The sequence below is a fragment of the Chlamydotis macqueenii genome, chromosome Z (assembly GCF_036417535.1).
Source record: "Chlamydotis macqueenii isolate bChlMac1 chromosome Z, bChlMac1.mat, whole genome shotgun sequence".
In the NCBI taxonomy this organism is placed as follows: domain Eukaryota; kingdom Metazoa; phylum Chordata; class Aves; order Otidiformes; family Otididae; genus Chlamydotis; species Chlamydotis macqueenii.
The window spans coordinates 70,114,472-70,128,529 of NC_141593.1; the positions used below are offsets into that span (position 1 = coordinate 70,114,472).

Consider the following 14,058-nt stretch of genomic DNA (forward strand, 5'->3'; position numbering starts at 1 on the left):
ACAATTTACCAGTTCTATGAAAGGCCCTGACATATCTGCCTCAAGGTCTGGAGGCTCTGCTGTATAACCACAAATAGTCTTTCCATTTTCATGTAACCTTTTGATACAGTGACAGCTGCATTAAGCTGCTTCTGCCTAGCAATTCCACATGCCAGGCTGGTTTAATTGGTTTTAATGCCACAGAAAAAGCACTGCTAGCAGAATACCATCAAATCATTTTCATATTGAACCTTCGTGGTCCAGCAACCTCCCCTTCAACCACAGCACCATTGTTTTTGCGAGGGACATATTCAAGGTCAATGCTGGTTTTGTGTTTGCCTTTCCCTCGGCTCCACACAAAAAGAAGGAGGAAACAAAATAAAACCACTCCAAGGAATGTGAAACAGCCCATAGCTGTGGACACCAATATTGTCTTAAGGTCCAGAGAGAAGGTGTTCGCATTAGTTCCATTGGAACTTGTGTCATTGGAGTCTGTCATATACATAGGGGTCCTGTTGGCATAAAGGAAACGGTCTGAAGTAAACCCCTTTACCGTAAGGGAGGCCGAATAGGTGTCGTTCCCAGCTGCGTTACTTGCAATACAAACATAGATCCCAGTGTCCTGGTCTTGAGCAAATCGAATCTCTAGGGTGCCATCTCCCAGCACAGTGGCTCTTCCATTTGATTTAGTTGTGATCAGCCTCCGACGTGGGGTAACCCAAGATATGGTAGGCTGTGGATCCCCGTCGGCATGGCACATCAACTGCACCGTCTGGCCTTCCTCCACTACCAGGTACTGCAACTTCTTGTCTTGTATCTTGGGCTTCTTACAGGTGAAGTAAAAGGAAAGAGCTGTGCTGTGAAAGTCTTTGAACGACCTCTCTTTGACACTGTCTGGGCCAGCACACATTGGTGGCTGGCCTCCAAACTGCAAAGTGGGTTGCCTCTGTAAAATCCAGAGGAGACGGCAGTCACAGGCCAGAGGGTTGTTGTTAATGCAGAGAACCTCAAGGCTTTTGGGGGAATGGAATACATTCTCTTCTAGGGTTTCTAGCAGGTTTTGGGACACATTAAGCACACGTAAGAATCGGAGCCCTTGGAAAGCGTGTGATTCAATGGTACGTAGCTGGGCCCCCACCATGTGGAGTTCCTGCAGGCGCACTAAATCTGAAAGCATGCCTGCCTCAATGGTGCTGATAGGGTTGTAAGAGAGGTTTAGGTGTGTCAGATAAACCAGGTGTTTAAAAGCAGAGTAAGGTACTGCAGACAGGTTGGTGTTCGTGATGGAGAGAGAAGTAAGGTTGAGACCATACAGACTGTTGGCAGGTAGCATGTCCAGGAGCGGCCAGGCATCTATCTCTAGGTCTTTCAGGTGAAACAGTCTTTTAAAGGCATATGCAGGCAAAGCGTTAATGTTGAGCTGTTTCAGATGCAGACTGATGAGGTTGTGGAGGTGAGAAAGAGCTTCTGTTGGTACAGCTGTGAGGTTGCATCTCTCCAGGGTGAGCTGCTCTAGGCTAAGCAGTCCGCTAAAGGCCCTGTGTGATATATAAACCAAATCATTATCCCCAACTTCCAGGGATTTTAGGTTATGCAGATCTTGGAACATGTAATCCAGCAAAATTACAATCTTGTTTTCACTTATATCAAGCTTTGTTAAGTTTGACAACCCAGTGAACACCCCAAGGGGGACCAGCTTCAGACGGTTTCCTTTCAGCCTCAAGGAGCGCAAGTTGAAGAGGTTGTTAAAGGCTCCAGGCTCCACATTGGCAACTATGTTGTCGCTGAGGTCTATCTCCTCCAGCAAAGGATATGATGTGAATTCCTCAGGGTTGACGCTCTTCAGTCGGTTCTTGCTGAGGTCCAAGATTTTGGTCTCAATGGGAATGCCCTCTGGGATGGACATGAGACGCCTTCGGTGGCAGCTGACGGACTTGTTCTGTGCTGAGCATTCACAGCGGGCTGGGCAGCCTATGGTGGGGCCCATAAAGACCAGCAGCACAGCCAGACCCAGGAACGGCTGCCAGCATGATACAGCTGTGTGACGCATGACTCCACTGATCTGGTCTAACCCTCCGTCACAGGCCTGTGGGGATGAGGATGGGAAAGGGGAGAAGTTAAGTCTCTGGCAAAAGAGAAAAAAAACTGCCAATCTTACAGTGCCATTTCAAAGCAGACACATGTGTTTTCACTTGAAACAAAACAATAAAACCTATTGGGAATGGTAAGAGCAGGAGAAAAGCAGATTTTCCTTCACTGTCATTGGCTTGTTGAAGGACCTGTTTATCCCGCATTTCCCCTCCAGGTGTCAGAGGAGAGAAAACAACTTTTCCTACTGCAAACAGTAAAGGAGGTTAGGTTTTATTCTCTTCTCACTCTCACCAGGTCTTCTCAAGACAGTGCTATAACTAACACAGAGATAAATACCATACGTGCTGCAAATAGGGCTAATCACATCTGGGATAAGCTTACAGCATTGGGCGGTGGTATGAAACTAGGCTTTTGCCTTTCCTGTTCACATGAGTGTTTTAAGGCAAACCTTAATGATGTATTATCTTCAAGAAAAGGAGCTCCTTGACAATGAAAGGATTCCTTTTAACATTTGTGGCATACATTACAGCTATAAATAGATGTACCTTGTTCATACATATACATACACAATGGCTCAGATGAGGAAGGAAGAACTAGTGCATCTCTGATTAGGATTTGTATTAAGGACAAGTTGATTCTTTGCTTTTACTGCACAGGGAGATTTTACGTGATTTTTAGAACCAAAGACCTGAGAAGGGTTTACAGAATACATCTATGTACTTCCAAGACATGTAAACTAGCTATGAGGAAGAGAAAAACAAGGTAAGGTGAGCTGGCTGTGTTTAAGCAGCACAATGTCCAAAAAAGCACAACAGATTCCATGGAAATCACAGTAAGTATGAGATTTATTCATTCCTGCCTTCAGGTTAAAATTGAGGATAGTGGAAGACAAGATAACCTTTATTAAATTAATTACCTTTCTCCAAAGGCTGTACTTCACAGGTTTAGTCACCAAAGGCAAGAGACTTTTTCAAGGGTAGCTACTAAACAGAAACGCTCAATAACTCATTTCAAAAGAAGAAAAAAAGAGAAAGAATAATGTAGGGGCTCATCAAAGGAAGGTTTGTCTGAGACACTTGTAGAGAAAGGCACACTGCAAGCAAGGACTATGGAAGTGCCTTAACTCTTCTGGTACAGTCAACTTGATAAGGCCCAGTGGTAGTACTGGGAGTTGGGCTTTGTTCTGGTTTTGTTAGTGAGGGGGGGCCTAAGGTGGTAGCTTCTGTAGGAAACTGCTAGAAGTCGCTCCCCTTTGTTTAGTGGACTCAGCCGGGCCTAGGGCGGACCTGCTGCTGGCCAAGGCTGAGCCAATTGGTAGCAGAATGTCCCGTGATAACGCCTCTGCGATAACGTATTTAAGTAGGGGAAAACAGGAAAAAAAGGAGGAGAAGATGTGAAGCAGCTGAGCGGGGGGCAGAGAGGGGGAGGCGCGAGCCTCATGGGCCTTGCAGGCCTCACCCTCTGGCCTCCCGCCGGGCAGCCGACTGGGCCCAACTCGGCCCGGCCTGGCTGCAAGAAGTGGAGAGGAGATGAGAAGTGAATAAGATGTAAAAAGGATCCTGAGAGACGTCTGCCAGCCTGTTGTGAGGAATGGCTGCAGACACCAAGGTCAGTTCAGAAGGAGGGGGAGGAGTAATATGGCTCCTGGCCAAGATTCCTCTGCAACTCGTGGTGAAGACCATGGTGGAGCGGGTTGTCCCCCTGCAGCCCATGGAGGTCCACGGAGGGGCAGAGATCCACCTGCAGCCTGTGGAGGACCCCACGCCAGAGCAGGTGGATGCCTGAAGGAGGCAGTGGCCCGTGGAGGGCCCGCTGGGGCAGCTGTTCTAGAGGGACTGCACCCCGTGGAAGAGATGACCCACGCCGGAGCAGTTTCACGAAGGACTGTGGCCCGTGGGAGGGACCCCACGCTGGAGCAGAGGAGGAATGCGAGGAGTTCTTCCCCTGACGATGATACAGCGGCGTAAAACAACGCGTGATGAACTGACCGCGACCCCCATTCCCTTTCCCCGCCCCTTGCTGCTCGGGAGGGGAAGGTAGTAGAGATAATGTTAAGCCCGGGAAGAGGGAGGGGTGGGGGGGAGGTTATCTTGTTCCCTGTCTCATTCTCCTGCTAATTTTAGAAATAAATGAATAGTTTTCCCCAAGTCGAGTCTGTTTTGCCCGTGACGGTAACTTTAAGGATTTCTCCCTGTCCTTATCTCAAACCTCGAGCAGTTTTTCTTATATCATCTCCCCCTATTCTCTCGGAGGGTGGGGGGAGCGAGAGAGAGACTGCGTAGTCTGGTCCCGATCGGGGCTGAACTACGACAGTTATAACCTTACAAGGTGCCTCAGACCCTGTGAAGCCTTTTCTGGATTGATTAATTTGGGTTTCATTTTAGGTGTAAAATTATTTACATGATTCCTGCTTGTAACTTCCTTTCAGGTCTATACAGATCACTATTTTCCAGCTGGTCCTACCCATAATGACAAAATTACCCTATGGCCAGACATTCAAGACCTGATCTGCATCTTTGAGCTTTGAGAATCATCTGGCTAGTCCTTAAGAAGTTTTCAACTTAAATTTGAGTTCAGTTTTGTTTGTCTGTGCACAATCCTCCCATACATAGACAAGGATTCATCAGTTTGAACAGAGACAGTATAATTAAATTTATGATGCATAAAGACAGATTTTTTAGCAAATAAGCTGTTTGAAGCACATAAAAATAATATTGAGTAAGCCCCAGACTGATGAAGAAACAACTCCCACCAGTAACTCTGCTGCAACACCGTACTCTCCTGGCAAACAACTCGGGATGTGATAACTCACCAGATCTTCCTGCCTGAGAGAGGAAGGTTGCCCTCTCAGACTGTGGAAGATCAGATGAGTGGGCTTCAACATGCCAGAAAAAGAGCAGATACTTGTATTTAGTGATCTTACTGTATCATTAGCAATTCTCACTAGAAACTAGGTGGTTTGGATTGTAAGAATTAGCATTATTGCAACTGGACTAAGTAATAAACAGCTGTTGTGCTTTGACTGTTAAAAACTTAACTGGGTGAACAATAAATTAATATAAGTTGTGTTCTTTGACTGACCATAAATGAATGGTGCACATATTAGTCCCCTCATAACCCTATGGAAGAACCTCACTCTTGACTGATGTGGCTTCTTCTTTCCACTGTGACACTTTCATGTAGTGACTAATAATATGAGGCAAATTGCGTGCTGATTTTGCGATGTAGTCTGGGGACCTGGCTGAAGACTATTCTTTATTATACTACCTTTAAAAGCACATTTCAGCTTTGTCCTAGAAGGAGAACCTGCTGAGATTCATTTAGTTTCCCCCTTAAGTTGTAGTTTTGCAAGTATCTATTGCTAGTTATGTCCAGCTGTGATAAAGGTTTTCAGAAATAAACTTCACTTCATTAGGCACTAAGTTAAGACTAGAAATCTATAGGGGTCTGTGAGTTAGGTATTTGCAATGAATTCAGATCAAAGGGGCTTTCGGGTGCTCTGATCATTACTTTCAGAGCTCAGTCTGTGAGGTTACTCCTTTCATACTGATACTTCTAGCATGCAGGGAATTCATTTCCTACCTTATTCACCTAATGTATGAAGCACAAAGTAAACAGGTTCAGAAGAAGACAAGCACCCCCGGAGTGTTCATTTTAGACAGCAAAATATGAAATGCTTTTTGCAGCTATCCAAGCCACCTGGGAACTAAAACTTCTGAGGAGTATAAAGTAGAAGATGGACAGTATAAAGATGATAAAAGGATTTTTTGACTGTGGTTGGAATAAAGAAAAGTAGTGTTAATAAAGCACTTCAGTCATTAACAGTTGCCGTCTGCAAGAGCATGCATGCACAGATGAAGGTGGATATGCGTTTATCTGTAAGCGTGTGTGCATGTGTGTGTATGCACTTGCAGGCAAGCAAGATTCAGAGCTGAGATTTAGGCTGGAGTAAATTACACATCAATAAGGAAGAATAATGAATTACATTAAACTGCAAGTCAGAAAACCAACATGTACTTGAATCAATCACTACAGATTAGAAGAAAACATAAATTAAACTGATTATTTCAATTTACATTGACCCAGATGATACTAGCATGCTTCCTGCTAACCACAGCTATGACTACACCCTTAGCTTTGAACTGCTTTGTGCGAAATAACTTTATCTTCTTTATGCAAAAAATGTAACCTTACCTCATTGTACAAATAATGAACGAAAGGTTAAAAGGTCTAGCAAAGGAAATACGGGCAACTTAAAGAATTCTAAGTCTTTGCAGGACAAAGTGAATGGTGGGAGAAGTATACAGTGAACTTTGACCAGCTATTGCATATGGTCCAGTTTCAATTTAATGAATGTGAAGCAGTATTTTCAGGACATGTCTGGTAACATCAATAGCAGGGCCTCCCTTGGGCCTTCAGTGTGAGAAAATTTTGAAAAGATACATCTTCATCCCAAAAATACATTTTGCATCACTATGATCACCATTGCTTATTATTATACATCCATTAAACAACAATGCTAATGCTTAAAAATCTGAATTAAATTTTACCATTAAAAATATTTCTCACTGCAAGACGATTTCTTGTTAATGAATTGGAAACCTCACTAGGACTGCGCTAAACTATCAGTGTTACTGTTCAACAAGACATCTTTCATTCCTGCTTAAACAACCAGCACTACATACTTTATCTTTTGCTAGTGTAGAAATTCCTTCAAAACATCTGCAGGATTACTTCATTATCCTTCTTTTCATCCCTCTGTACAACTTTTCTTCACTGTGATATGTACAAGAAAGTAATGTGTATGCATACAAGTATAGATGCACAAGTATGTATACATATATACATACATGTAAACGAAAAGTATAACCTTTTTGCTCTGAGATTGTACTATGCCTTGCACTGTGGGGTGTACTTCTTTAAAATTATAGCTTGTTAGCACAAAAATTCTAATAAGTTAATAAATAATTATGAACGAGTAGTTTTTATATGCTTGAATGCGAATGAGAACATGTAAAATTGATTTACTGACCTTTCTTGGGTATTTATCATGCATTGATACACTTTGGGAAATGAAATATATCAAGGAATTCCTTACTGAAAAATAAAAATTAACTAATTACTTCCTTTTTGTCTTTCTCTGGCTCTGTTTCTTAAGTCCAAAGTCAAGAGTCAATTTACTGTTGGCTGATACTCTTTTGCAACACAGGACCTCAGTCAAAGTTCAGCTATGCAATTAAGAAAGCTCATTAAAGTTATTAGTTAATAGTTCTGTGTGATCTCCCCCAAAACAGCCATCTCTACTGCTTTGAAATGCAAATAATATTGCACAGTTCTGCAGCTTTGAATCTACCAGTAAATGCTTTAGAAGAATGAGTATCTGCAAGTAGCCCATAGCTTTTAAATTGAAGAACTATGATAAAAAAATAAATAAAACCAACTCAATGCTCCCTCTGAATGCTGTGCAGTTCTGAATATTATAGATAGGAATGTGTCAAGCCACACGAATGTGCTATATATTGGATCACTTCTCCCTCCGACTAATCTTGAAGCCTAGCTAAAGGCAAGAATGCATTTTACCAGGCACCTTTCCTTGTCCAATCTAATGCTCCAGTACTGTGTGGGACCAGACTTCAGCTAGAAAAGGTGGGAGTCAGAAGATCTTTTTCTGTTATTAGATGCATGTTTGATGCTCCAACTTTGTAGTTCTGATTTCACCTTTCCCTCTCCTTCCTTAGTCTTTCAGACAATAAATGCAATCTTGACATGCACTTCACATGGTCTTTCAATGTAATAGCCAATCTGCAGCAAAGGCTTTGCCTCACCAGGTTTTGTGCCAGCAAATTATCTAAGCTTAGTGTATTGATCCCAAGTTCTATCACAGGCCGAGTCAAGCCGGTCTGTACACCCTCCAAATGAGGATTTTTCAGTAAATCAGAGCATCTCAGAAATGACTCAAGTGAACTATGGTGTATTAACTTCTCTGCCTCCCTAATCAAGCCTTTTTTTGCTTATGCAGAGATTCTGTTCTCTCTCCCTTCATTGGTCTCGTAAACATCTCAGCGTTTAAATAAACTGCCAGACATTAAGGAGTTGTCTATCTGTATTCTGATAATTAAAAGATTGGAAGAAGCGTTGAATAGCAGCAGCAGCAACAACAACCACAACCACCAGTCTGCCAATTCATTGAATCAGGAACAACATTTTGATTCAATTATTCTGCAGTCCTGGGATCATTTTCTACTACTAAGCCATCAGGAAAAGCGTCACGGGCCAACATCAAAGCAGGAATTACAGTCAAGTTGTGTTTGTTTTCAGAAGAAACAGTACTTGTTTCCAACAGTACCCTGGTTGTCCTTCTAAGACTTGAGACCCAGACTGGTATCCCATTATAACACATATGATATAAAAATGGAAAAAAAAAAAGCAAAAATAATAAGCAGAGGAACATTTAAACGACTTATCCATGAGTATCATTGTAAGACTGGTTAAAATATTTGTACCAGGTGTTATAAAACTAGACAACTGAGGATAGGTTTTATCTCAAATGCTTAGATTATTGTTTGAATCAAAGTGAAAGATGCAAGAGTGCCAAACAACAGAAGACAAGAAAATCACAATGATAAATTCATATGATTAGACAAATTACCTGTGCAAAGCTTAGAAATCCAAATCATCTGAAATTAAGCAAAGAAATGGAGTCATCAGTACACCCTCTGTTTCTAACCCAATGTTTTTAAGACTAATTTACCCATTTTTGTGGTTGTCACAGTCACAGAGAAAGTAAATCTTGGGAAGAAGTTTGAAGGAAAATATCATAAACCTTAGGGATTATCTCATAGGAGACATTTCATACATAAATAAGGAAAAGAAAATGTGCATATTTGCAAGAATTGTAAAGAAAATTACATACTCTCTGACATTATTGGTAAGTTGAAGGGGAGGAGGTTTACAGAAAGCTTATATAAACAATTACATGAAGGATTGTAAAAGAGCCTTGGAGGTAAAGTAAAATTCAGAGGTTTTTCGCAGAGATTAATGGTATAAGTCAAGCATTCAGGGAAGGTAACATTATTATCATACTAATACAATTAACTACCTCAAAAAATAGCAAATATTTGCATAGAAACAATTTTTGACAAAGAATTATTAGTTGAATAAATTAATGAGCTACTGTGAATAGCACAGCTCTTCTGTGATTTATGCCTTCCGAATGCAGAAGCAAATTTTTGAAGGTACAGTTCTTCAAAATTGCTTCTGCCAAGTTGCGCACTTATCTATAGTAAAGAGTATTTCTATCTTACTGGTGAAAAATGATGTCACTATGAGTTAAATATGCAGTAGCAAAGACAAGAATAGCACAATTACCATGACTATAGATGTACTGAAATGTGATAAAGCAATAATGGAGAAAGATACAGACTTATGTCTCTGAAAACTGTGCAGCTTCCTGGTAGTTTGTACTACATTTTGTTTGGGCTGTTTAGTACTGGAAAAGCCTCTAATTTTTGCAGCTAAACTCTATACCTACACTTGCTGTTAAGTGTCTCTGCTTGGTGGTCTGCTGAGTAATGTGTGACTTCAAAAATGATCCATATTATAATAAAAGAGCCGATATTTTTATTAAGTTGCTTTAACTCTGATACTAAGCAAAAATCCATCAAACTCTGTTTCAGTGATTATTCTTGCAAGATTTTAATGTTCCAAATACTGAGAATGAGTTATCACAAGGAACAGAAGTCGAAGTTATTGTAGTATAGGAGGGAAAACAGTATGACAAGGAAAGAACTAAAGTTATTGCTCTTGGGGAATGCAGCAGTCATAAGAGTAAAAATTTCTTGCAAATTAGGACTCATTATCTCAAAGAAGACCTTACTGTGTTTCACAGTGTATCTAGGCAGGTGAACCTTGGAAAGCTCTGCTGCTATGAACAGGACACTGAAGAAAAGGATGTGGAAGTATTAAATACTATACTTGCTTTTCATATCTGCACTAATTAATGCAGTTTGAATAAATTAATGCAAACCTAAATCACTAGGAAGGCTAACTGCATTGATTAAAGACAAGGAAGGGAAGCATTTGTCAACGGCAGTTCTACATTAAAAGATTATCTTTCTTCATCTTGAAAGAAACACTCTTTGTTCTAAAATTTTCTGGGCATGGCACTAAAGATGCCTCTGTTGCCCGGACAGTATCTCCTACATTGAAAAACAGGATGGAATTCCCTCTGAAGTTTTAATTCTAAAATCTAGCTGCTTCTTGGCTTCAATGAGTGAAGACCTCAGTGATGGAAAGGTGCTGAAAAAAAAAGGAAGCAATTGTAAATCTGGGCCAGTACCAGATTTTCAAGGCCCAGTGCCTTGAAACATAATTTAATCTCACTTCATTAATCCATTTAGGAAGCCACAAGCAGTCTACATTGGATCTAGGACATCTAGGACAAGTGGCGTTCCTCAGGGGTCGGTATTGGGCCTGGCATTGTTTAATATCTTTGTGTAAGAGATTGTGTTGAATATTTGTCTCAATATTGTTGAAACATCAAACCACCACCTGAACAATGGAACATCAGTTAAACCATAGGACTAGAGTCTTCCTGTTTTCTTGCAAGCCAATTCCTCTTTCTTGCAAGCCAATCAAACCATAGGACTAGAGTCTTCCTGTTATCTTGCAAGCCAGTTCCCTCATCTTGCAAGCCAATTCCCGTTATCTTGCAAGCCAATTCCTGTTTTCTTCCTGTTGTCCTGCGAACCTGAATGCAGAGCTGATTCTGAGAAATTTAGCCTTACCCCCAGGCATGCACCCAGACCCGAGGCCAGAAAAACAGAGGGGCCCAGAGACAGTACTGGGCATGCATATCACTGCCAGGTGAGGGGTGCAGCCAAGCAAACCCGCTCTTGGAATATGTGACATGATTCTGGGAAGGACAATGAATATGCAATAAGATGAACAATAAAAGGACAGAAATGAACCAACATCAATGGAACCAACATCAGAAAGGAACAAACATCAGACAGAAAGACAGAACCAACATTGGATGGAACATTCTCCCACCAAGTGCACTGGACTATTGGGATGCCGCAGCTCCATGGTGGTAGCTATTGCAACTGAAGCTTTTTTCCCCTCTTTCCGTTCTTTCTCTCTTTTCTCTTGCATTTGCGAACTTGTTGTCAGGTAAATGAAGTTACCTGGCACTTGGTTCCTTTTTGAGTCTTAATTCTGTTCCTGAGAATATGAGCAAAACCTCGCTCCACTGTGTGAGAGGTTGGTCCAGTCACCCCTAGCCTCGCAGACTCGTCTGAGGTCAGCTGGAACACAAGGGGGCCCTCCTCTTATCTGAAATCAGAGCGTGACACTTTGTTGGTGACACGGACACTGGGATAGAGTGCATCCTCAGCAAGTTCACCGACAACATCAAGCTGTGTGGTGCAGTCGACACGCTGGAGGGAAGGGATGCCATCAAGAGGGACCTTGACAGGCTGGGGAGGTGGGCCCATGCAAACCTTATGAAGTTCAACCAGGCCAAGTGCAGGGTCCTGCACATGGGTCAGGGCAATGCCAAGCACAAATACAAGCTGGGCGGGGAATGGATTGAGAGCAGCTCTGAGGAGAAGAACATGTCTCTGCTCCTTGCAGAGTGGGTTGGACTAGATGGCCTTTAAAGGTCCCTTCCAACTCAAATTGTTCTATGATTGCATGATTCTATAAGAAAGGTTCTTGATATAACCTGTTATAAATGGATGTTTCCTTCAAATATCTGCACATTGAAGTCCAGATATCTCTATGGCTGACAGAAAAAATTAGCTATTCTGGTATTGTGCTGATTTCCACCTTTTGTAAACAGAGACACTCAGTAGTAACTTTAACAATATATTTTGCAAGCTTCTGCCTATTAGTATATGTTCTGGTTTTGTTTAGTAAGGGGGGGCCTAAGGTGGTAGCTTCTGTAGGAAACTGCTAGAAGTTGCTCCCTTTGTTCAGTGGACTCGGCTGGGCCTAGGGCGGACCCACTGCTGGCCAAGACCGAGCCAATTGGTACCAGAATGTCCCGTGATAATGCCTCTGTGATAACGTATTTAAGAAGGGGAAAACAGAAAAAAAAAAAGAAGGAAGAAGATGTGAAGCAGCTGAGTGGGGGCAGAGAGGGGGAGGCGTGAGCCTTGTGGGCCTTGCAGGCCTCACCCTCTGACCTCCCACCGGGCAGCCAATTGGGCCCAACTCAGCCCGGCCTGGCTGCAAGAAGTGGAGAGGGGATGAGAAGTGAATAAGATGTAAAAAGGATTCTGAGAGACATCTGTCAGCCTGTTGTGAGGAATGGCTGCAGACGCCAAGGTCAGTTCAGAAGGAAGGGGAGGAGTAATGCGGCTCCTGGCCAAGATTCCCCTGCAGCCTCTGGTGAAGACCGTGGTGGAGCAGGTTGTCCCCCTGCAGCCCATGGAGGTCCACGGAGGGGCAGAGATCCACTTGCAGCCCATGGAGGACCCCACGCCGGAGCAGGTGGATGCCTGAAGGAGGCTGTAGCCCATGGAGAGCCTCTGGGGCAGCTGTTCTGGAGGGACTGCACCCCGTGGAAGAGATGACCCACGCCGGAGCAGTTTCACAAAGGACTGTGGCCCATGGAAGGGACCCCATGCTGGAGCAGAGGAGGAATGCAAGGAGTTCTTCCCCCGACGATGATGCAGTGGTGTAAAACATCGTGTGATGAACTGACCGCGACCCCCATTCCCTCTCCCCCATGTGCCGCTCCGGGGGGCAGAAGGTAGTAAAGATAATGTAGAGCCCGGGAAGAGGGAGGGGTGGGGGAACGCTATCTTGTTCCCTGTCTCATTCTCCTGCTAGTTTTAGAAATGAATGAATATTTTTCCCCAAGTCGAGTCTGTTTTGCCCGTGACCGTAACTTTAAGGATTTCTCCCCGTCCTTATCTCAAACCTCAAGCTGTTTTTCTTATATCATCTCCCCCTGTTCTCTCAGAGGCTGGGGGTAGCGGGAGAGAGACTGCGTAGTCTGGTCCCAATCGGAGCTGAACTACGACAGTATAATTTCATTTTTGTTAGATTTAACACCAAAAGAGCTTCTTTGTTATCCTACCCACACATATAAGGGGAAAGGTAGGTGACAGTGACCTTATTGGGTGTTAGGAGAGGCAGACGGATTAGTGTGCCATCTGTTTAGTGAAAGCAAGTGAAAACTTTTCCCCTAGAAGCTATATAAACACTGAACCGGACAAAAAGGAGGTCAAAACTGCATAGTACTCTGTAAGGTAGGGGTCTGGTAGAGCCAATTTTTAACGTTGACCAAAATTCTGTGATTGCAGTCACCAAGGAGGGTTTAAAACAATTTCAATCTGCTGACTTGGATCCCTGGAATTTTTTTTATGGCAGCACCACAGTCTGGTGACAAATCATGGTATGCAGAGGCAAAAGCAAGTGCCCAGGAAACCTAAGAGATCAATCAACTAGTACTACAAGTGCTGTTGTTGCTTCATAACACAATTCAAAGCCTGTTTAGCCAAAAGGGTCTGAATACTTAAGACTCTGTACTTTTAAGAAACCTTTTTAGCTAAGTACATCTGAAAAAACCAAACGCATTTTACAAGAGTAAGATTAATCCATCTTGGCTGGAGGTAGAGACAGTTTAAATTTTATAACACCAACTATTTGAAAATAGGTAAAAATTGATTTAAATGGGAAATTTGAAGGAATTAAACCAACACATTTTCTTTCATGCTAAGACAAGAATCTGAAAAGTATGCGGGTGTGGCACACATGGTGGTGGGGAGACAAGATACACTTACAGAAGCTGAATTTATCTGACTAATACAAGGAAAAATGAAACCCATCAACTGTGTGGGTCTTTTCCACATTGATAAGCATGTTTGCAGCTGTCCTATTAATATCTTGCACCAAAACTCCACCAGTCAAAACAAGGAGCATATTCACTGGGGACTGTCTTCGTACCATCATATGCAAGGCCTTCAGAGCATGGCATGG

General features: G+C 42.6%; 1 protein-coding gene across 1 annotated transcript; it reads right to left on the reverse strand.

Annotated features, from left to right (window-relative positions):
- Window positions 1-208: 208 nt before the first annotated feature.
- LINGO2 (leucine rich repeat and Ig domain containing 2) lies at window positions 209-2,062 on the reverse strand. Its single transcript, XM_010129930.2, has one exon. It carries the CDS (start codon window positions 2,027-2,029, stop codon window positions 209-211), a length of 1,821 nt encoding a protein of 606 aa, XP_010128232.2. The 5' UTR covers window positions 2,030-2,062.
- Between the last annotated feature and the right edge of the window lie 11,996 nt (window positions 2,063-14,058).

Excerpts from the sequence above, each read along its gene's own strand:
- LINGO2 (XM_010129930.2), bottom strand. The coding sequence starts at position 2,029 with ATGCGTCACACAGCTGTATCATGCTGGCAGCCGTTCCTGGGTCTGGCT.